Source organism: Salmo salar, chromosome ssa15 (genome assembly GCF_905237065.1).
Source record: "Salmo salar chromosome ssa15, Ssal_v3.1, whole genome shotgun sequence".
In the NCBI taxonomy this organism is placed as follows: Eukaryota; Metazoa; Chordata; class Actinopteri; order Salmoniformes; family Salmonidae; genus Salmo; species Salmo salar.
This window is the reverse complement of record NC_059456.1, coordinates 82309768-82334682: the sequence shown is the minus strand read 5'-3', so window position 1 is coordinate 82334682 and position 24915 is coordinate 82309768. Positions and strand designations below refer to the sequence as shown.

The 24915-nt window shown below is 43.3% G+C and overlaps 1 protein-coding gene across 3 annotated transcripts in view; it reads left to right on the top strand.

Moving 5' to 3' along the window:
• LOC106571987 (centrosomal protein of 104 kDa) overlaps window positions 1-24915 on the top strand; it is a 51401-nt gene that overhangs the window by 10018 nt on the left and 16468 nt on the right. Inside the window, exons 8-20 of one of the 3 annotated variants that reach the window (XM_014145662.2) lie at window positions 677-832; window positions 3598-3831; window positions 4737-4949; window positions 5089-5256; window positions 10271-10444; window positions 12040-12216; window positions 16063-16263; window positions 16705-16794; window positions 17091-17166; window positions 17378-17453; window positions 17721-17829; window positions 18056-18194; window positions 22175-22242. In XM_014145662.2, the coding sequence (XP_014001137.1) occupies window positions 677-832; window positions 3598-3831; window positions 4737-4949; window positions 5089-5256; window positions 10271-10444; window positions 12040-12216; window positions 16063-16263; window positions 16705-16794; window positions 17091-17166; window positions 17378-17453; window positions 17721-17829; window positions 18056-18194; window positions 22175-22242 (1881 nt within the window). Of the gene's footprint in view, window positions 1-676; window positions 833-3597; window positions 3832-4736; window positions 4950-5088; window positions 5257-10270; window positions 10445-12039; window positions 12217-16062; window positions 16264-16704; window positions 16795-17087; window positions 17167-17377; window positions 17454-17720; window positions 17830-18055; window positions 18195-22174; window positions 22243-24915 lie in introns of all 3 variants that reach the window. The other 2 variants (XM_014145661.2, XM_014145663.2) reach the window with 2 other exon arrangements.

The following is a 24915-nucleotide window of genomic DNA, read 5'->3' as shown; positions in this document are numbered from 1 at the left end:
GATTGCGCGTCCCATAGGGCGGCACACAATTGGCCCAGCGTCGTCCGGGTTTGGCCGGGGTAGGCCGTCATTGGAAATAAGAATTTGTTCTTAACTGGCTTGCCTACTTAAATAAAGGTTGAGTATTGTCACATACTTCAAATATATCTACTACTAATTGTCTTTCACATCAGTAGCTAATGCTGTGTTACACATAGTCTTATATATGTGTTACCTGGCACCGTACTAGCAAACTTGCTCAGTTCTATGGAATTTCCCTGTAAAATGATGCATTGGACTGGAACCTCTGGTCTCCGTCCTAAGTGGCACCCTATTCCCTATGTAGTGCACAACTTCCCTATGGGCCCTGGTCATAAATAGTGCACTATATAGTGATTTAGGGTACCATTTTGGATATTGACAATGGTAAAATATCCAGTTCGTAAACGTTAACAATTCCGTCCATGGAATACCATGATGCCCTGTGGGCATGGCAATGCCCCGTTGCATACTAACCACAATGTTGAACAATAATGGATAGTTTGCCACTTCCTTCCAACATCGAGGCCTTTAGTTGCCCATTCATGGACATTAAAATATTTAATCACAAAAAAAAAGAAAAAAACATACTCTGTTTCTCTTTCTCCATCCTCTCTCCTCTTTCTTCCTTCTGTCCCCCTGTGTGACTGTGGGCTAGGTAGGAGAACGTCTGGGCCGATATGACGTGGAGAAATGCTGTGCCATAGAAAAGGAGGACTATGACACAGCCAAGAAGAAGAAGGAGCAAATGGAGGAGTACAGGATGACGGTGTACCATCAACTAGAGGTCCACAACCTACTGGACATGGGTATGGTGAGTGGCTCAATGTGGCTTCTTCAGTCATTTGAATTGTTGTGACTGGGAATGTACACTATATATACAAAAGTATGTGGACACCCCATACCCGTTGCTGACAGGTGTATAGAATTGAGCACACAGACATGCAATCTCCATAGACAAACATTGGCAGTAGAATGGCCTTACTGAAGAGCTCAGTGAATTTCAACGTGGCACCGTCATAGGATGCCACCTTTCCAACAAGTCAGCTCGTTAAAAATCGTCTGTCCTCGGTTGCAACACGCACTACCAAGTTCCAAACTGCCTCTTCCAAGCACAAGCTTAAGATCACCATGCACAATGCCAAGCGTCGGCTGGAGTGGTGTAATGCTTGCTGTCATTGGACTCTGGAGCAGTGGAAACGCGTTATCTGGAGTGATGAATCACGCTTCATCATCTGGCAGTCCGACGGACGAATCTGGTTTTGGCGGATGCCAGGAGAACACTACCTGTCTGAATTCCTGGTGCCAACTGTACATTTTGGTGGAGGAGGAATAAGGGTCTAGGGCTGTTTTTACATTTACATTTACATTTAAGTCATTTAGCAGACGCTCTTATCCAGAGCGACTTACAAAATGGTGCATTCACCTTATGATATCCAGTGGAACAACCACTTTACAATAGTGCATCTAAATCTTTTAAGGGGGGGGGGGGGTTAGAAGGATTACTTTATCCTATCCTAGGTATTCCTTAAAGAGGTGGGGTTTCAGGTGTCTCCGGAAGGTGGTGATTGACTCCGCTGTCCTGGCGTCGTGAGGGAGCTTGTTCCACCATTGGGGTGCCAGAGCAGCGAACAGTTTTGACTGGGCTGAGCGGGAACTGTGCTTCCTCAGAGGTAGGGGGGCCAGCAGGCCAGTGGTGGATGAACGCAGTGCCCTTGTTTGGGTGTAGGGCCTGATCAGAGCCTGAAGGTATGGAGGTGCCGTTCCCTTCACAGCTCCGTAGGCAATCACCATGGTCTTGTAGCGGATGCGAGCTTCAACTGGAAGCCAGTGGAGAGAGCGGAGGAGCGGGGTGACGTGAGAGAACTTGGGAAGGTTGAACACCAGACGGGCTGCGGCGTTCTGGATGAGTTGTAGGGGTTTAATGGCACAGGCAGGGAGCCCAGCCAACAGCGAGTTGCAGTAATCCAGACGGGAGATGACAAGTGCCTGGATTAGGACCTGCGCCGCTTCCTGTGTGAGGCAGGGTCGTACTCTGCGAATGTTGTAGAGCATGAACCTACAGGATCGGGTCACCGCCTTGATGTTAGTGGAGAACGACAGGGTGTTGTCCAGGATCACGCCAAGGTTCTTAGCACTCTGGGAGGAGGACACAAGGGAGTTGTCAACCGTGATGGCGAGATCATGGAAGGGGCAGTCCTTCCCCGGGAGGAAGAGCAGCTCCGTCTTGCCGAGGTTCAGCTTGAGCTGGTGATCCGTCATCCACACTGATATGTCTGACAGACATGCAGAGATTTTTCATGGTTTGGGCTATGTCCCTTAGTTCCAGTGAAGGGAAATCTTAATGCTACAGCATACAATGACTTTTTAGACGATTCTGTGCTTCCAACTTTGTGGGAACAGTTTGGGGAAGACCCTTTCCTGTTTCAGCACGACATAGTCCCCATGCTCAAAGTGAGGTCCATACAGAAATGGTTTGTTGAGATCGGTGTGGAAGAACTTGACTGGCCTGCACAGAGCCCTGACCTCAACCCCATCGAACACCTTTGGGATAAATTAAAACACCGACTGCGAGCCAGGCCTAATTTCCCAACATCAATGTCCGACCTCACTAAAGCTCTTGTGGAAGCAGGTCCCCGCAGCAAAGTTCCAACATCTAGTGGAAAGCCTCCAGAAGAGTGGAGTCTGTTATAGCAGCAAAGGTGGGACCAACTCCATATTCATGCCCATGATTTCGGATTGAGATGTTTGACGAGCAGGTGTCCAAATACTTTTGGTCATGTAGTGTATCTTAATGCCTTCATTTAACTATTTTAATTGGGTTTTTGGATAAAACAGCATAAAAACAGTGCTGTAACAACATATCAACTGAAAACAAACATGACCTTATAATGGAAAAATACATTACAAGTTCGTTCACTATGGCAGCGGTTCCCAAACTTTTCCTTTCCGGGGACGACCAAGTCACAGTCAAGGGCTATTGAGGTCCACCATTCGCAGAGGCGCAGCATTATTTTACATAAAATATCTATCTTACCTGTCAATTTGTCTATTTTATCAGTGAATGTAACAGATTAAAGGCCTATTATGTTTGTTATACAATTGTTATACAATTTGCATTGTGAAAAGTAATGTAAAATTTCTTACAACATCATTATAGTCCCAACTGTTATTATTTTTCACACAAAAAAAGAAACAGGTTGAAAACCACTGCATTATGGTAATTAATGGTATTTTTATTATTTTGTAACCTAATTAACTAGCATGTCTACAAATATTCATATTTTTGGTCCTTTTAGCAGACACACTTATCCAGAGCAATTACGGTTAACTGCCTTGCTGAAGGGCACATTGACAGATTTTTCACCTCGTCTACTCGGGGATTTGAACCAGTGACCTTTCGATTACTGGCCCATTGTGCTAAACGCTAGGCTACCTGGCTTCCCATATATCCAATCTTCCATCATCTTGCATTAAATGACATTTGGTCATCTTTCAACCTTGACACCCACCAACATTGCAAAGCCAAGCAGTTTGACGAGGAAAGCCCTCCGTCTTCTCTCCTCATGTTGACTTTAGATAAGGGAGATGACGGAGTCACCATCCGAGGACTCTCCCGATGTGCCTTCCCCACGCCGCCACCAAGTAGGACACAAGATGAGGGTTGTCACGGAAACAAGGAGGAGAAACCAGGAACCTGTGATCACGGAGACTGTGGGACCTTTCCCCCCCAAACCTGTCAGTCCCCCCCAAACCCTGCTGCGCTCCCTCTCTCTGACACCACGCTCCTACCCAGCAGTGCCCAGGATAGACGTGAGTCCCACACTGAATCACACTATGTAGCACTGTTGTTTCACTTGTGAAACAAAGCATGATTCTGTTTGGATTTCCAGGCTAGCAAAGACTTAACGTGACAATTTAAAAAGCTCTGATTGATGCCCAGTTATAGGTGTTATAAGTTTTCTTATGCTATTCACAACTTTTTCCTTTTTTCCATGTTATACCAAACCCCACAAGTTATTGAAGAAGAGTTATAGCCACAATGTCGTGACAAGAAACGCACTGAGCCCCTCCTTATAATCTGCAGGGGTGTTTGAAACATGGTGTACGGTGTACTCACCAGTGTGACTGCAGACAGGTTCAGTTTCACAATTTAATTAAAAGTGAAACAGTTGAGTGACTTTAGCACGAGCCAACCTGGCTGGAAGGCCCTGCTTTTGGCCTTTTACAGGACGGGAGTATTGTGCCAGTTGGCTGGCAGTTAAACTTGGATTAGATATTATACCTGGGTTCTAAAACTCATTATACATACAACGACAGCATAGTCAATGAAAGCAACATTTGTTTTAGTAGATAATCTGATCAATCAATCTTTTCACTAGTCTGTCTAGCTCGGTCTGTTTGGTTGGTTACATGGTCTTTTTCTCTTGAACACTGAACATTTCAGTGTATCTCAACACTTGCGATATCTGGGTGTAAGAAATGTAAACCTGCTTAAATCTTCACTCATCAAGTCCAAACTCTTAACCACCTGAACAGGTAACTTTTTTTGTTTATTTCAATCCTCAGTTAGTGTTTCTGCAAGCAAAGTAATATTAGGGTCATGTGAGGTTATCTTAAAGAAATGAATTGATCTATATAGAAACATGTTCTAACCACAATAATTAAACAATAGTTTGATGTCCCATTGATCTCCCATTGAATGACTGTATGCACAGGTCACCACCCTGCCTTATGACGAGAGACCCCTACCTGCCCTGCAGAGAAAGGGGGAGATGCCCCAGAGCCACCCTGAGGAGTCCAGTCTCCCCCCCTCTCCCCTGGCCACCATCATCCCCTGTAGCCCTGGTGTGACTGGGGAGCCTGAGCCCCTGACAGAGAGTGCCCAGAGAGAGGCCAGTTTCCCTATCGAGGTGTATGGAGACGGACTGGTGAGATAAATACACGCAAGCATGTATGCACGCACACACACACACATACACAGGAAAAACCCAGACTTTACATGATGTATCTCTCATAGTCAGTCATCCTCTGGACAGTTTGACTTTCTAATCCTCTCATCTGTCCTAGGTGGCTGGAGCTTATTCAAAAACTTGGTCCTACCGGGAAGATGCCCTGCTGGCTGTCTACAAGAAGCTGACGGAAGTATCAGCCGGGACGCCCAAGGAGAAACTGAGGAACATGATGAGGGCTGCAGTGTTTCTGGTCAAGAAGGCCCTCAAGGATAAAGTATCATCTGTGAGTTTTAAATGGTATCGTATTCCCTATATAGTGCACTACTTTTTACCAGATCCCAATGGGACCTAGTCAAAAGTAGTGCACTATATAGGGAATAGGGTGTCATTTTGGACACAGACACTCCCTATTTAGCCTAGGTATGATGATTTACAGGTAGCTGTGATGCCAGGGGATCTTTTTGGGGGTTGTGTACTTTATTACTCAGAACAGTAGGTTAACATGTTTACCTTTTAGTGCCTTTAACCACACTTGGCCCAGATTGAAGTTACAAACAACATGTAGAACATAAAAAGAGCTAGCTACATGCCTTATGCCACAATGACTAACCACTCTTGTTGCCTGGGGCTGATTTATGGAGGCCAACATTCATTCTAACCCACGCTTGGGAAACCTGCACTGGGGGAAGTGATATGGTACCGTTTCACAGTAGTGTGTTGCACTGAGAAGTTTGTGAACAGAGTAAATATTGATCATGCCGTTTTAGAGGGTGGTTTGCACACAAAAATAGACAACTTCAGAAATAAATATATACATTTTTTGGCTTAGCCTACACAGCAGGCAGCGGGGACATTTTTGGTAAATGTTTGTCTATTTTTGTGTTCGAACCATGCTCTTATTTGTGGACTTCCTTGTTTAGGCATTATTTAACATGGGATGATGTTATTTGTGACACTTTTCTCCCTGTGTTTGATGAACAAGTTCACAGGGTTTTTCCCTTAAAAGTCTATACAATCAGCGTAATATAGAATGATTAAGTGAAAGGCATTGTCCATGTTTTGAAGGCAGTAGCGGTGCGTGGGTAAAATCACTGGGTAAGCCAAGCAAGAAAAAAAAGGTATACTACAACTCATGAGTTGTAATAATTGCGTTGTTTGCTCTAACCTGTTAGTTCATATGCGTTGACACTGTGATATTTTTGGAGGCTCCTGAGTGGCGAAACGGTCTAAGGCACTGCTCAGTGCAGACTACAGACTCTGGTTCGATCCCGGGCTGTATCACAACCATCCGTGATTGGGAGTCCCATAGGGCGGTGCACACTTTGCCCAGCGTCATCCGTGTTAGGGAAGGGTTTGGCCGGGGTAGGACATCATTGTAAAATAAGAATTTGTTTTTAACTGACTTGCCTAGTTAAATAAAGGTTAAATTAATATATCTATATACAGTTGAAGTCGGAAGTTTACATACACTTAGGTTGAAGTCATTAAAACTCGTTTTTCAACCACTCCACAATTTTCTTGTTAACAAACTATAGTTTTGGCAAGTCGGTTAGGACATCTACTTTGTGCATGACACAAGTAATCTTTCCAACAATTGTTTAGAGACGGATTATTTCACTTATAATTCACTGTATCACAATTCCAGTGGGTCAGAAGTTTACATACACTAAGTTGACTGTGCCTTTTAAACAGCTTGGAAAATTCCAGAAAACGATGTCATGGCTTTAGAAGCTTCTGATAGGCTAATTGACATCATTTGAGTCAATTGGAGGTGTACCTGTGGATGTATTTCAAGGCCTACCTTCAAACTCAGTGCCTCTTTGCTTGACATCATGGGAAAATCAAAAGAAATCAGCCAAGACCTCAGAAAATAAATTGTAGACCTCCACAAGTCTGGTTCATCCTTTGCAGCAATTTCCAAATGCCTGAAGGTACCACGTTCATCCGTACAAACAATAGTACGCAAGTATAAACACCATGGGACCACGCAGCCGTCATACTGCTCAGGAAGGAGACGCGTTCTGTCTCCTAGAGATGAACGTACTTTGGTGCGAAAAGTGCAAATCAATCCCAGAACAACAGCAAAGGACCTTGTGAAGATGCTGGAGGAAACAGGTAGAAAAGTATCAATATCCACAGTAAAACGAGTCCTATATCGACATAACCTGAAAGGCTGCTCAGCAAGGAAGAAGTCACTGCTCCATTAAAAAAGACAGACTACGGTTTGCAACTGCACATGGGGACAAAGATCGTACTTTTTGGAGACATTTCCTCTGGTCTGATGAAACAAAAATAGAACTGTTTGGCCATAATGACCATCGTTATGTTTGGAGGAAAAAGGGGGAGGCTTGCAAGCCAAAGAACACCATCCCAACCGTGAAGCACGGGGGTGGCAGCATCATGTTGTGGGGCTGCTTTGCTACAGGAGGGACTGGTGCACTTCACAAAATAGATGGCATCATAAGGTAAGGACATGATGTGGATATATTGAAGCAACATCTCAAGACATCAGTCAGGAAGTTAAAGTTTGGTCACAAATGGGTCTTCCAAGTGGACAATGACCCCAAGCATACTTCCAAATCAAATCAAATGTATTTATATAGCCCTTCGTACATCAGCTGATATCTCAAAGTGCTGTACAGAAACCCAGCCTAAAACCCCAAACAGCAAGCAATGCATGTGAAAGAAGCACGGTGGCTAGGAAAAACTCCCTAGGAAAAACTCCCTAGAAAGGCCAAAAACCTAGGAAGAAACCTAGAGAGGAACCAGGCTATGAGGGGTGGCCAGTCCTCTTCTGGCTGTGCCGGGTGGATATTATAACAGAACATGGTCAAGATGTTAAAATGTTCATAAATGACCAGCATGGTCAAATAATAATAATCATAGTAGTTGTCGAGGGTGCAACAAGCACGTCCGGTGAACAGGTCAGGGTTCCATAGCCGCAGGCAGAACAGTTGAAACTGGAGCAGCAGCACGGCCAGGTGGACTAGGGACAGCAAGGAGTCATCATGCCAGGTAGTCCTGAGGCATGGTCCTAGGGCTCAGGTCCTCCGAGAGAAAGAAAGAAAGAGAGAATTAGAGAGGGCATATTTAAATTCACACAGGACACCGGATAAGACAAGAGAAATACTCCAGATGTAACAGACTGACCCTAGCCCCCCGACACAAACTACTGCAGCATAAATACTGGAGGCTGAGACAGGAGGGATCAGAAGACGCTGTGGCCCCATCCGATGATACCCCCGGACAGAGCCAAACAGGCAGGATATAACCCCACCCACTTTGCCAAAGCACAGCCCCCACACCACTAGAGGGATGTCTCCAACCACCAACTTACCGTCCTGAGACAACAAAGTTGTGGTAAAATGGCTTATGGACAACAAAGTCAAGGTATTGGAGTGGCCATCACAAAGCCCTGACCTCAACCCTATAGAAAATGTGGGCAGAATTGAAAAAGCGTTTGCGAACAAGGAGGCCTACAAACCTGACTCAGTTACACCAGCTTTGTCAGGGGGAATGGCCCCAATTCACCCAACTTATTGTGGGATGCTTGTGGAAGGCTACCCGACACGTTTGACCCAAGTTAAACAATTTAAAGGCATCGACCCACTGGGAATGTGATGAAAGAAATAAAAGCTGAAATAAATCACTCTCTACTATTATTCTGACATTTCACATTCTTAAAATAAAGTGGTGATTCTAACTGACCTAAAACAGGGAATTTTTACTCTGATTAAATGTCAGGAATTTTGAAAAACTGAGTTTAAATGTATTTGGCTAAGGAGCATGTAAACTTCCGACTTCAAGGTGTGTGTGTGTGTGTGTGTGTGTGTGTGTGTGTGTGTGTGTGTGTGTATGATGTCCACAAAACATATTACATGTAACAAACCGTTACATGACCTACTACAGCATGGTCAAGCAAGTTAATGATTCCGTAATTTTCGGGCTACTAAACAACTATTGATTTAGAACCACGGAGAGTTGCCTCAAGTCTCAAAGAAAACCAGCGCTGCTTCCACTATTCCAGCACCATTCAACTTCAACATTTCAACATCATCTAATCACCTATGCTAGTCCAATACAGTGACAACTAAAAAATACAAAAAACGATTTAGTCCAATCAACGTCAGCTAAATATGATGTGGCTGTCCATTGTACTGATATCTGTGTTTGTGCAAGTAGAAAAAACATGTTGACTCACTCTACTTGTAGAGAAACGCCTATGCCATCCTCCTCTTTCATGTTGCCTAAACGGTCTATGATTCTGTCATGATACAGTACACACTTTAAGTTTTTGCTGTCCTAAGCTACCTGGCTAAAATGTCATTCCAGCTAGTTAACATTAGCATACTACATCTAGCTACATGTTGAACTTCCATCCTCTCAGGCCAGGGGCACAATGTCTGAATTTATAGTTGGATCAGAATCGGCGTTATAATCATTGGCCAGTACGGAGAATTCAGTAAAACCACAAGTCCAAATCACTTTTTCCATCTCTGGCTAATTTAGGAAAGTGCCAATGCTCGCTGTCTTCTCTTGTATTCAATGCTACGGGCGGCAACAATATCATATTATTTTTGACCAGACCACATCGGATAGATGAGCTTCACATACAGAGACAGAGGGGCGCTGTTTCGCTCGCTCTGAATACTTTCTCTACGAATTGAAGGAAAATTATGAAGCACAGAGACGAAAGATGCATTATTTAATGTGTTTTTTTTCCTCCTTTTTTTTCCTTCTTTTTTTTGGGGGGAAGCCTGGCTTCTCTTGGCACACATGAATAGACACCACTGGAATGTGTAAGGTTTTGTTGTCAATTGGAAAGCTTTAGGCTGTGTAAATTGAATTGAAAATGGATAATTTGTTAGCAGTGACAGACACACATGAAGGCCAGATATGTTTATTCACTCTCTGAGTGCTATACACACACATTCTACCCCCCCCCAACAATGCTGTCCCAGTCCCACTCACTGCTCACTGCTAGAGGTCTCTCCTTAAGCAAATATTAGAGAGGATTGGTGAGTTGTAAGTTGCAACTTGTAAGTTGCAACCACTTTCCCTGACTTGTCCTGCAATGAGAAAGATGGTCCTGAGGCATTGGGTCCACTGTTTCCAACCCCCAAAACTTCCAATCTCAGGGAGGACACTCAGCTGCTGAGTTGACTAATGTTATACAAACAAAAATAAAACTAGAGTAAGTAACCATGTTTAATAGGACATTCCAGAATGTTGGAAATTAGATTACTCTTTGGTTACTTCTAATGTATGTGTGTGTTGTTGATGGTCCTGTCCTGTAGGTGTTTCAGGCATCTCTGAAGCTGCTGCGGCTGCTGCTGACCCAGTTGATCCCAGGCCAGGCCTTGGGCAGAGCCGAGGTGGTCCACTGCGTGGAGCAGACCTGGCCCAACCTACTCTCCAGGACCGGGGACTCGGCCACCAGACTACGGGCCATGGCCACAGCTTTCATCCAGGTGGGTAGAGTTAGATCAGGGATGGGCAACTTTGATGGGGGTGGGGGCCACAGAAAAATCTGAACTCCTCATGAGGGGCCACAGTTGCTCGCGGGTCTGTGTACCCACATGCCGAGGGCATTCAAAAGGGGAGCTGCTGGCCGCATGCCCCCCTTTTGCCACAAAGCCTATTTTAGCATGGGCAGCATCATTGAGGACTTCAGCCAAGTGGGTTGCTGCTCTATGGATGCACTTATCGTGCTCTGGCCAAATTCCCAACCTGGTCCCCTTCATTTGTTGACCTGATTTCTTGCTAGGCCTATATTGCTATTGTAGTACGTTCTTAACCTACACTGTGATAGCAGGCCATTGTGTGGCAGACGTTTGGCCACAAAATGTCTGCTGCCGATCACCCAGGTGGGAACTACATGTTGATAGTTGTGGATGAGATTAATTAGAGAATATTGCTGTACAATAAATACATCACCATTCCATTACAAACGTCTCATTGACTGCATGCCATCGAGGCCTGCGCCCGATCTAGAACGTTTAGACATGTAGCTAACATTTACTGTAGCTCTGTTTGGATGAAGAGCTGGAGGTGTTGCAGCTGATTTCAAACTCCCCAATAAGCCCCATGTTGTACTAGGAATGGTGGGGCCCTACAGAGAAACGGAGGGACTGTGTGTGTGTGTGTGTGTGTGTGTGTGTGTGTGTGTGTGTGTGTGTGTGTGTGTGTGTGTGTGTGTGTGTGTGTGTGTGTGTGTGTGTGTGTGTGTGTGTGTGTGTTGGTGCGTGCGTGCGTGCGTGTGCGTGCGTGCACAAAACATTATTGGCCTTGGTCTATATAAACAGCAATGGACACACAAATGAAACTTAACATTTTTAGTAGTACCATAAAAATACACATAGCATGAAAGGGTCTTCTGGTCCATTCTAGGAGCAATAATACGTCCTTATTCATTATGCATTCATCTCACTTTCCCAGAACATTCTTGTGAGCAAAACATTAGTAGGGTACTGTAGGTTAGCATGCAATGACCTTTAAAGGCCATTTACACATTATAGAACTTTAGCACAATGTTTCTTTAAAGGCTCTTGACTATGCACCTCTTAAAGATATTAGCGAATAGCGAACAAGCTTGTATTGTAGCTTTTCATGAATGGGCTTTGCCAACATAAAAATGATGCTTATGATTTAAGCATATGAACTTTAGATGGTGCCCAAATTGATGGTGTTCCTACATATCTGGATAGATGATAAGCTGTCTTTTTAAAAAGTATATTGATGAGTTAGGTTATTTAATTAACTCCAGTACTTTTCTATGGTGCAATTGTTGTGCCTAAGGTCTGCATTCTAGAAAATGTTAAATGTATCAATATCATGTTTGTATAGAGAAAGAAATGTTGTTTTTCAGCGTGAAACATGATTTGAAGGGTCATCCTGAACCTTTTTATATTCACTTCTGTCATCTCCAAGGACTGAGCACCCATTCTGGGGTTTATTCAATCTTTAGATTCCTGGTTGTAGCTCCCTCTCCAGCATTACTGCTTCTCCACTACTACCTCCTGGGTTCAAAATGGCTGCCTTGCCTCTTCCTCTCGCTCCTGTGCAGGATATGGCCCTGTTTAAAGAGGTGCAGGCCCTGCAGTTGGTGCCTGGGGAGCTGGTGAAGCCCATTAAATCCAACATCCCCACACGGCAGGCCCTGAGCAGGGCTGAGCTACTGGAGAAGCTGCTGGGAGAACTGGGTACAGACAACTCAGGCTTCACTCTGGACAACGTCATGAAGGTAAACACCTAAGGCAACCATGATTTCTTTTACTCCCACTCCTGGAGGGTTGCAGTGTGTGCAGGCTTTTTTTTAAGAACAGTGGACGTCCACTCCCCTTTCATATTTGTTTATTTATTGTGTCATTCAGAATGACATGGAGAGACAAAATAGAAAGTTGCAGGGCGGGTTTTGAACCCATGTGTGGTCTAGAGTCAGCAACACTACCACTGCACCAGACTCCAGCACGTTTTTGCAGGCTTTTGAGCATTGTCGTTACCCTAGTGCCACTTGCTGTCGCACGTTTCTGGGCTCAGACATAGATGGGAAGAAGAATCTGCAGTTTCACTATCCGGGCTCTTGAGAAGCAGTGAATGAAGACACCCCAGAAGTCAGTCAACACACTCTAGAGTAAAGATAGGCTTTAGGCCTCCACTTATCTTGACTTGTCCATTTCCATGTAGTTCTATATCATAAGTTGATCAGTGGAATTGAAGGATGAGAGAGGATGGCCAAATAGATGATGTCTGTGTTTTGAATCAGTCATCCTAATTCACTCAACTCAAATAGGCGTTAGTCACCTCTGGTCAGCTGGGGGCATGCTGCCATTGGTGAATGCCACAGCACACCCCAACTCTCTCTCTCTCTCAGGACAGAAGATAATATTTTAGCTAAGATATACAATATAGCCTTCACATAAGGCTCAGAAGCATACGTACATATGCATAAATGTGTTCCAAAAATTAAACCACCAAATAAATAAACAATAAATAACAAGCATATTGTGGCATATACAGTACATTGCTTGAAATGCAAGAAGCAGTACCCAGTGAACATAGGGAATCGTTTATGTTTCCTCCATATAGACCAGGGCTCTCCAATCCTGTTTCTGGAGAGCTACTGTCCTGTAGATTTTCACTCCAACCCTAATCTAGTGGACCTGGTTCTAATAATTAGCTCGTTGATAAGCTAAATCGGGTTAGTTAGAACTGGGGTTGGAGCGAAAACCTACAGGAGGGTAGCTCTCCAGGAAAATGGTTGGAGAGCCATGATATAGACAAATGTTAATGAGACATGTTCATTATCTTCTTTCTTGCATGCATCAAAGGTTACTGTATCACATTTTATTTTCCCTCTCTTTTTTCATATTTAGGGAAGTATAGCTATGTTTGGTAGGAATCCAGGAGCCAGGTTTTCTGAGTGAGTAGGCCTCATTCCCTACATTCCACCTCAGTGCAGGGATGTACAGTACTTAGAGAGCAATAACAGGCCTAGGAAGAAGACAAACCCAGATGCTAGGATGAACAACACTGTCCCACGCATTTGTCTGTGTGGCAAAGTTCAGCAGGTAATCTGGTCTTTGAGATTTCCCTCCACTATCGAGATTCTGCAGTTGAGTCAGTGGCCTGTCACCTCATTTCCTGGAGAAAGTGATTAGCAAAGTCCCGGGGGTGCCCACTTTGATGTATTCTCTCTCTGTCTCTGTATCTCTCTCTATGTCTGTCTCTCTATATCTCTGTCTGTCTGTCTGTCTGTCTGTCTGTCTGTCTGTCTGTCTGTCTGTCTGTCTGTCTGTCTGTCTGTCTGTCTGTCTGTCTGTCTGTCTGTCTGTCTGTCTGTCTGTCTGTCTGTCTGTCTGTCTGTCTGTCTGTCTGTCTGTCTGTCTGTCTGTCTGTCTGTCTGTCTGTCTGTCTGTCTCTGTCTCTGTCTCTGTCTCTGTCTCTCTTTGTCTCTCTTTGTCTCTCTTTCTCTCTCTCTTTGTCTCTCTTTCTCTCTCTCTTTGTCTCTCTCTGTCTCTGTGTCTCTTTCTCTCTCTGTCTCTTTCTCTCTCTGTCTCTTTCTCTCTCTCTCTTTCTCTCTCTATCTCTATCTCTTTCTCTCTCTGTCTCTTTCTCTCTTTGTCTCTCTGTGTCTCTTTCTCTCTCTCTCTCTCTGTCTCTTTCTCTCTCTGTGTCTCTTTCTCTCTCTGTCTCTTTCTCTCTCTGTCTTCTCTCTCTGTCTCTTCTCTCTCTGTCTCTTTCTCTCTCTCTTTCTCTCTGTGTCTCTTTCTCTCTCTGTCTCTTTCTCTCTCTGTCTTTCTCTCTCTGTCTCTTTCTCTCTCTCTTTCTCTCTGTGTCTCTTTCTCTCTGTGTCTCTCTCTTCTCTCTCTCTCTTTCGCTCTGTCTCTCTTTCGCTCTGTCTCTCTCTCTCTTTCGCTCTGTCTCTCTCTCTCTCTTTCTCTCTCTCTCTCTCTCTCTGTGTGTCTGTCTCTCTGTGTGTGTCTCTCTGTCTTCACTTCCAACAGTGACCTAGTATCTATGTGTCAACTATCCAAGTGTTGACAAAGTGGGCAGTGTGATTGCCTGTCCTCTCTAGTTGACGTCAGACTTCTTTTGGCCGGCCTCTGCTTCACCGCTGGGTTTATGGGAGGCGGGAGCAAATTGTTAAATTCTGCACCGGAGTCCCTCAAGTTGAAGAGCCCCAGACGGTACTCTCCTCGGTGGCCTGTGTTTGCATGTTTGTTTGTGTGTGCTTGCAGACAGCTAGCACATGCACCAACTCCTTTATGTCAGCTCCTTTCAATGTTTGCTGAAAACTTTTGGGGTAAGCGTTGCATTCGGAGGCAATAGTGGGAGGGCATTTCCCTATAATGCTTTCTCGCTGCCTAAGATTGGAATTGGTTTCAGTTGAAAACTGTTGGTGTTCATTGACAGCCCTTCAGGAGTCTTGGCGCACCACTTGTCCTAAAAACACATAATATGTAAACCCTGTGGGTTCAGTCAGTGAGGTGTTGTATGAAAATCGGTCTCACGGTCATAAACGTGAATTCCCAGACCCAGTTTTCCAGTTTTGTCAACACACCTGATTGCTATTGTGAGATGATGGCTTCATGTCCATCCTCAGGTCTGTGTCGTCTCACTGAACAATGGGGGTTTATGCAACTGAGCCGTACTGCTTGAGTTTCACACCTTCCTCCTCGGGCTCCCAAAAATCTCTGAGGCCTCCCTCCCGGCAGTAGTCAGTAGCACCACCTTGTTAAAAAATCATTGGGAGAACCCTGCTAGGTTGCTCTTTGCTCAGTGCAGGGTCAGCCGGGTTATTTCCCCCTGGTCCGAGGACTGATACATTTCTCCCTTTCCCCTCCGGTTACCTGGGAGATGGGCCGGGAGCCGGAGCAAAGAGGTGATTGAATTTCCTGTAATTAAAATGAGAAGCAGCGAGAGACAACATAGAATAATGGCTGCCTGTCCCCAGCCCATTGACTCAGGGAGAGTATAGGTGCCCTTTGTACACAGTTTACCTTTTGAGGTAAATGCTCTCTCTGAATGTTCTCTAGCTGATATGCTATGATGGCTATTGAGCTATCATTCTCACCAGACTATCGTAATATAATGACTGTTGGTTTAAACAAGCATTGATTAGTATCATGTTTCAATGAACTCTGTAGAATTTCTACATATCAATCACATATGCAGGCTTTTTCATTCAGTCAATAACTGTAATTTATACATTTAGTTGTTTCATTCACTATCTGAGTGGTGCTTGCATGCTTGCTTCTTTTTGGACATGCAACCTCCTTTTGTATTTCATCCTCTGTACAGGTACATCATGCTAAACTCAGTATGTTGTAGCTTTTTTAACCTGCTACTGTATCCTCTTTGTTTTTGTTTAATTTCTGTTAAGGCTCTTATAGGCGGTTTCCCAGACTACAAATGAAGCCTTGTTCTGGACTAAAAAGCACTTTCAATGGAGATTCTCCATTAAGCAGGAGTTTTTTTGTCCAGGATTAGACTTAATCTGTCTCTGGTAAACCAGTCTTTTTGTTTCCGTTTCAGCTTTCTAAAAGCTCTTGTTCTCTTGTTTATCACCTCTGTGCCTCTGTGTCAGTTCTGTACAGGTGCGCTGCAGCACAGCGCGTCAGAGGTGAGAGAGACGGTCGTGCTCATCATCCTGGCTATGTACCGCCTGCACAAGACCGCCATCCTCAGCTACCTCCCGGCCAACTATGCCGCCACTCGCAAGAACGTCCTCTATAAAAACATATTTGACGGCTTCGCCAGGATCGATGGGCGGCCGGTGGAGTCCCAGGCAAGGCTCGGCCCATCTGTGTGCTTGAATGAGTCATGACTTGACGTTGGACACGATGTGATTCTGAACAAGTTCACACAGTTCTTTGGGATGGGTGACAAGCTGCTTCTTTTCTGTTGCTTGGGTTCTCTCACCCCATTAGTCCCATTAAGTAATGACCGTGCTACTATTAAGTAATGTTCCACTGCTAAAATTCTGGCTGTGTCTCCTTGTGTAAGTTTAAGGACACATCGTCATCACTGCAGTAGAGTCTGTCTGGAAGGCTTCCAGACATGACTGGGTTGTTAGAGAAGCATGGGCAAACAGAGAGGGAGAGGAAGAGCGATAGAGGAAAAGAAGAACGACAGAGGGAGAGGAGAAAAGGAATGAGTTTGTGAGAGAGAGACTTATACAGTACCATGGCATTAAGTGTGTCACTATACTTCTTTCATTTTGTTTCAGACGTCAAAGAAGGGAGGCACACAGCAGGAGGGGGAGAAGGAGGAGATCCGTAGTCTTCAGGAGCAGCTGGCTGCCTTGAATGAGATCAGTGTAGGTGGAGCTGTCATCACTGCAATATTACCTAATTTCCTTCAACAGGCCAGCTTGTCTGTGTCACTCCTCCTTGTTGTGCACTCATTCCACTGTACTGTATGTCCACAGTATAGACCACTGAAGTAAATAGAACACACACGTAATAGTCTCTATGGTATTGATTATTTCCAAAAGACACTTAATCATATGTACCATTGGTATGGATATAAGCACAGGTATATGGTTTTACAACACTTTTTAGACTGTATGTCTGCAAGATGTTGATTTGTGTTTTTATTTTTATTTTTAAGAAGGGCAATTTCAAAGTGGAAAACGAGAAGGGAAATACCAAAGGACAGAAGAAAGAGGCAGTTAAAGTTGTAAAAACAGGTCTGTATGAACCCTATCCTCAAACACTGTATACTGACTTTGATAAACCCACCTCAAATACCACAAAAGGTTTTGGCCAAAGCCATTGTGGTTCACATTTTTGTTTTTACGGTGGAATGCTGGTTGCACCACTGAGACATTATTTTAGGGACTACAGTACACTGTCCCTCTAGTTTGTAGTGACAGGTGAAAAATCCCTGTTGCTTTCCAGGTGTCAAAACTGCACCCCAAAGCAACCCGGAAGATGCAGGAGATAACCAGTCTTCAGTTGTCAACAACTTGGACAAGTGAGTGTTGATGCCCAGCAAAATCAGAAAGGAATCTACAAAGCTGACTGAAATGCTGTAAAAAATTGTCTAATACATAAGAGTGGAAAACAGCTAATTGGCAACATGGAATGCCTTTGAATTTTATTTTCCAGCCTGTATTTATTCATAATGTGTTTCAGTCTGTGTATTCTTAATGTTATAGCGTATGTATATTCTGAATTGGTTTCAGCCTGTGTATATTCTCAATGTGTTTCGGTCGGTGTGTATATTCTCAATGTGTTTCAGCCTCTGTATATTCTGCGGTGAAAAAGATGAGTCCTTCACTGAGGATGGATTGGACCTGCACTATTGGAAGCACTGTCCTATGTTGCATTGCTGTGACAAATGTAGACAGGTATGCAAAGGCCAGTAGGGCCACTTCAAGTAACTCCTATCAATAAAATGACAAAATGACCCATTGCGGAAGGACCATAGGGTGGAGAACCAGCAGGAGCTTTGGGTGGAGTAAGCTTTGGGTGGAGTAAGGATATGACAGTGTAGTGCGTAGACACAAAGTGTGGTTTTGTGTGTCCTTGTGTTGGAGACCAGTGTCTTTTTGTGACTGATGTTGTCTCTCTCAGGTGGTTGAGATAGCCAGCCTCACAGAGCACCTGTTGGGGGAGTGTGAGAACAGGGCCAGGTTCAGTCAGTGCCCTCGCTGCTCAGAGGCCGTGCCCACTGACGAGGTCACCCACCACACCCAGAGCCCTGCCTGCAACCGTAAGTCTCAACATTCCTCTAGCACTAGCGAACTGCTAACTTTGCTAATAGCTAACTTTGCTAACTGCTTACCCTGCTAACCTTGCCAAACGCTTGATCCCTTCTTTTAGTCTTTGTAAGCAAGTATATTCTTACAAGAATCCAACACAGCCAAAGATATTGAGTCTTTTGTGCTTGTTACTATATACACTCATCTACTCTTTCATTCATGCCTGTCCATTAACCCTCAGGGGCTCTTAACAGTTGGTTTGTCAAGTAAGCTCATTAAAACAGTACTTGTGTAAATGACTGATAGAAAGGAAACATTATCACTGAGAGGTAACATTTTTATTTTATTTGTATTTATTTTATTTTGCCTTTATTTAACCAGGTAGGCAAGGTGAGAACAAGTTCTCATTTACAATTGCGACCTGGCCAAGATAAAGCAAAGCAGTTCGACAACATACAAAAACACAGAGTTACACATGGAGTAAAACTACATACAATCAATGATACAGTAGAACAAATAAGACTATATACAATGTGAGCAAATGATGTGAGATAAGGGAGGTAAAGGCAAAAAAGGCCATGGTGGCAGAGTAAATACAGTATAGCAAGTAAAACACTGGAATGGTAGATTTGTTATTTGAAGAAAGTTCAAAGTTAAAATATAAATAATATGGTGCAAAGGAGCAAAATAAATAAAATAAATAAATACAGTAGGGAAGAGGTAGTAGTTTGGGCTAAATTATAGATGGGCTATGTACAGGTGCAGTGATCTGTGAGCTGCTCTGACAGCTGGTGCTTAAAGCTAGTGAGGGAGATAAGTGTTTCCAGTTTCAGAGATTTTTGTAGTTCGTTCCAGTCATTGGCAGCAGAGAACTGGAAGGAGAGATGACCAAAGGAGGAGTTGGCTTTAGGGGTGACCAGAGAGATATACCTGCTGGAGCGCGTGCTACAGGTGGGTGCTGCTATGGTGACCAGTGAGCGGAGATAAGGGGGGACTTTACCTAGCAGGGTCTTGTAGATGACCTGGAGCCAATGTGTTTGGCGACGATTATGAAGTGAAGGCCAGCCAACGAGAGCGTACAGGTCGCAGTGGTGGGTAGTATATGGGGCTTTGGTGACAAAACGGATGGCACTGTGATAGACTGCATCCAGCTTGTTGAGTAGGGTATTGGAGGCTATTTTGTAAATGACATCGCCGAAGTCGAGGATTGGTAGGATGGTCAGTTTTACGAGGGTATGTTTGGCAGCATGAGTGAAGGATGCTTTGTTGCGAAATAGGAAGCCAATTCTAGATTTAACTTTGGATTGGAGATGTTTGATGTGAGTCTGGAAGGAGAGATTACAGTCTAACCAGACACCTAGGTATTTGTAGTTGTCCACAAATTCTAAGACAGAACCGTCCAGAGAAGTGATGCTGGACAGGCGGGCAGGTGCAGGCAGCGATCGGTTGAAGAGCATGTATTTAGTTTTACTTGTATTTAGGAGCAGTTAGAGACCACGGAAGGAGAGTTGTATGGCATTGAAGCTCATCTGGAGGGTTGTTAACACAGTGTCCAAAGAAGGGCCAGAAGTATACAGAATGGTGTCGTCTGCGTAGAGGTGGATCAGAGATTCACCAGCAGCAAGAGCGACATCATTGATGTATACAGAGAAAAGAGTTGGCCCAAGAATTGAACCCTGTGGTACCTCCAACATCACTGCATGGAGTATATACATTGGCGCTCAACCAAAATGTGGCCAATCAGTTTAATCTATAGCTTCAATAGTGCTGAATAAAATGTATAGACAACATCCTTTCAGTTTGTGGGAGAATGGGAACATTTTTGTAAAACAATACCATGGCAGTGTTATTATTAGGGCTAGCACGGTAAATGTATAACCGTGTAACCAATGATTATGGATAAAGGTCATGAATAAAATATTCGTCGTAACTGTTCTAATACTTTCATTTTATTGTATTTTTAAGAGGTCCGTGTGGTGTAATGACTCTGAATGGTCAGACAGCTACCAACAATGACACGAAGCTGCCATGTGGGGATTCGTAGGTGGCTTGTTTTAGCTAAACAACCAACCCGTCTATACGTTTTGTCCGGTTTGTAAAGATTCAAAAACTATACTAAAAGCCACCATCTCTGCTGAAATGAACTACCAAATGTAATTCTTGGTGAGTATGGAAATGTATATACTGGTTGGTTGTTTAGCAACAAAACCGACGCGTATTTGCAACAATGCGGCAAAACAGACTGGGTTGGCTTAGATTGTTGACAACATGTAAACTATATTTTGTGTCTGTTTATTGAAGTCATAAATACATTTGCACAATGAGCACTTGTTGTCTCTCAAATACATTGTTACAGTTGTTGGTTAGCTAGCAAGCACATTTGAGCCACATTAGCATAAACGTGACATCAGTCAAAACACCTCAAAACAAGACATGGTATCAATAACAAGATACACTGAGTTGAAACAAGCCATCTATGATTCCCCACATGGTAGCTTCTTGTCATTGTTGCTAGCTATCTGGCCATCCAGAATCACAACAACACACAGACTTCTGCCTCATTGAAGCGTGTGCATTGTTTTCGTGACATTGGCAGCTAACCCATCTATAAGTGAATGTAAATCCGAGACAAAGCAAACATTGCTAGCAAACATTGCAAACAAAGATTTGTATAACTAACCCAAGACCACAGCCTGTCTTTTCCAATGGGAACAAATGAGTCATAGTGGGCAGAAGAAGCAAGGAGGTCGGCAGAGCCAAGCACAAGCTAGAGATGATAATCCTAACAGGGTGGAACCTAACAGGGTGAACATTTGGAGCCTAAATTAGCCATAGCTCTGTGGGTTAAGGTTAGAATAATGGTAAACACTTGAAGATTTTAACATTAGAAATGTCATCATGGTGGCAATGTAGGAGTGAGACAGACTAACATAATGAAACATGGAAAAATAGATAAAACCAAGTGTTTATATTTATTTAGCTTTGCACCATTGTTTTCCCACCAAACAAATGACGACACTTCATGAACATGATGTCATTGTGGGAAGGGGCTGTTTTCTTAAAGGACTATTACTGCAAACTAACAGGGTGGAAAGTGATATCAGGGACACACAATGTTAAATACAATAATAATAAATACAATCATGAAAAAAAAGTTATTAAGTAATGAAGAAAGATATTAAATGTATTATTATTTTATGGCTTCTATTTCTCGTAGAAGTTGATGAATAACACCCGAGGACATGGTAGAAATGCCTATGTCCACTGGAGAAAAAAGTTTTCAAAATGCATAGATTCTCTTTCAAGATCCATATTTTTGTGTTTTTAAGGTAAAGAACACGTGACCTTTTATATTTAAAGCCTTTTGCGATCTACATTTTACCCTACAAAGTGATATTTCCTGGGGACAGAAAAGGCACCGCATTGTAGTAATGACACAGCTAACTAATTCAGAACATCAACACATCACAAGCAGATGCAGAAAGGAAATCATTTCGGACAATTTAGCTTTTGATGTGATTTGATTGGTGTGATGACAAATCCAAACTGGCCTCCCTTGGGGGGCGTTTTGGTGCGCAAGGACCACCCACAGTTGTGCTCAGCTCAACGCTGATTGGCTAATTATTTTCTTTTTATGCTCACTGGGAACAATCAATCAAATGCTACGGCGGCAACATGTCATACATGTTGTCCATTTGTCCAGACAGCATTAGATACATTGGCTACACATACTGAGACAGAGGGGCGCTGTTTCCCTCGCTCTGAAGATTTCTCCGTTGAGATAGGTACAGCCAATTGCGAATTGAAGGGAAATTATAAAAACACAGAGATGAAAGAGATATAATTTTATACTAAATTATTGGTCCATTTTTGGGGGGAAGCCTGGCTTCTCTTGGCATTCATGAATACATGCCACTGGTGATGTCATTTTCTGTGGGCATTTTGGGGTTCTGTGCAGGGCGGTGCTATTCATGTTTCTCTTTGTTTTCAGCTCCTGGCTCAGTCAAAGGCTCCAACCACTGTCCTTTGTGTCACAACAACTTCGTGTCCGGAGAGGAGGTGAGATTCTGTTGCACTCCCACAGATTATATAATAACGGACCGCAAATACTGGCCTTGGTCCTTTTCACTGTAGCCAGTCACTGTCAGGCCAAGCATTTGGAAGGGCCACCTAAGCATTTTTGGGGGATGACTAAGTTCAAACAGTAAAAAAATGTGTGTGTGTGTGTGTGTGTGTGTGTGTGTGTGTGTGTGTGTGTGTGTGTGTGTGTGTGTGTGTGTGTGTGTGTGTGTGTGTGAAATATACAGTTGAACTCATTTAAACTCAGTTTTTCACAATTCCTGACATTTAATCCTAGTAAAAATTCACAATTAGTGTTTGGTAGCATTGCCTTTAAATTGTTTAACTTGGGTCAAATGTTTCGGGTAGCCTTCCACAAGCAATTTTGGTCCATTCCTCCTGACAGATCTGATGTAACTGAGTCAGGTTTGTATGTCTCCTTGCTCGCACACGCTTTTTCAGTTCTGCCCACAAATTTCCGAGGTCAGGGCTTTGTGATGACCACTCCAATACCTTGACTTTGTTGTCCTTAAGCCATTTTGACATAACTTTGGAAGTATGCTTGGGGTCATTGTCCATTTGGAAGACCCATTTGCGACCAAGCTTTAACTTCCTGACTGATGTCTTGAGATGTTGCTTCAATATATCTACATAATTTTCCTTTCTCATGACGCCATCTATTTTGTGAAGTGCACCAGTCCCTCCTGCAGCAAAGCACCCCCACATGATGCTGATGCTGCCACCCCCGTGCTTCACGGTTGGGATGGTGTTCTTCGGCTTGCAAGCCTCCCCCTTTTTCCTCCAAACATAACGATGGTCATTATGGCCAAACAGTTCTATTTTTGTTTCATCAGACCAGAGGAAATTTCTCCAAAAAGTACGATCTTTCTCCCCATGTGCAGTTGTAAACCATAGTCTGTTTTTTTATGGCGGTTTTGGAGCAGTGGCTTCTTCCTTGCTGAGTGGCCTTTCAGGTTATGTCGATATAGGACTCGTTTTACTGTGGAACTATAGGTAATTTTGTACCCGTTTCCTCCAGCATCTTCACAAGGTCCTTTGCTGTTGTTCTGGGATTGATTTACAACAAAGTACGTTCATCTCTAGGAGACAGAATGTGTCTCCTTCCTTATGCGTCTCCTTATTTTTTATAATATAATCTTTGAGAACTAACAATCACCAAAATAAAAGCTAGACTGTCAGGGAGAATAGAAAATACCCAAAATAATTAATTTAGCAGTATTGATTTTGTTATAATTTTTTTGCAAAAGAACACATCATTAGGCATGGCAGGAAATTCACTTTAAAACTGCAACATTTTCTCTCAGCTCCATTGCAAAATGTGTAGAATTTGCCGAAAATGTACTTTAAAACTGAAAGAAATGCCTTGCTAAAATCAAGCAGTGCCGACAGGCCAACCACTCCCATTGCCACACTCCATGTCACGCCCACCACCTAAGCCTCTTTTCGATCCAGAAAAAAAACTGATTTAAACAGTACTTCTTGTCAAAACACAAAATATGCCTGCAGTATTACAAAAATTGTATTCAAATGATCACCTGGCATGAGTTTTCATCAAATGTAGCAATTTCAACTAAGGCAAGTGCATGTTGTTTTAGGCTGGGATTTAATCCGATCGTGCTTTGTCGGCTATGCACCTTTTCAAAGGGAATGTTCCCTTCTTCGCTAAGACCACATTCACGGCAAACTCTGCATATGTGGGCTCAATCGGAAATTACCTTTAAATGGCGCCTAGCCGACAAAGCTTGATTTGGATTCAAACCTGGCCTTAAGTTTAGCTTGTCACCTTTTGAGATTAGGGAAAAAAAGTGACACATGTTTAAAGTGGAACTGACAGCATTTTAACTACTTTGCAGATATGAAATAAACAGACCATCATAATATCAGTAAAGAATATCAAATTCCCAGTTTATGCAACAAGAAAAAAATACTTTAAAAATAGGTTCTGTTTGACCCAACATTCCATGATGTTGGCAGAATAGATGGATTCAGTTCAATGCGTGATTAATATAATTCACCAATACATTTATTCGTAGTCCAAAAAATATTGCTATCAGGTTGTAAATCACAGCTGGCCTGGTACATTGTTTGCTGCCTCTATTCGGGATGCACTGTTTCAGTGTCAATGACTCATTATTTTGGACAAAAACTGACAAATGTAACTAAGGCTGGGCATGTCAATACAACCAAACTAGTGTGGGCAATGATCACAAGTCAGTCATAACGTGGCTAATATGCTAGCGTATCTATTTATGTAGCAAGCTAAAAACACTAGCTAGCTAACTGCTAGGAGAACGTCATGTCATTGGAGGAGTGGTTGAGTGCCTAACTTTTTCCCCTTGTATCATTTTTTGGTGGTTACACAGCTACGGTAGAGATGCACGTGTCATTTGGTTTGAAAGTGAATCGCTTTGCTAGCTATGTTACCATATCTCTTGCGTTCGTGAATTCACTGTGGCTAGCTACCTACTCCGATTTCAGAGCACACTTGTGTGAGTGTGTCAGAGCGCAGAATAACTGAATTTACGAACGCGCAACACCTGCTGAATTTGTGCCACTTTGTGCAACTTCTGGTGCGCTTTTATTGTGAACACTGAGGCTTTACCTGCTTTAATTACAATTATAACAGTGGCCAAGTAGGCTACTGTGGCTATT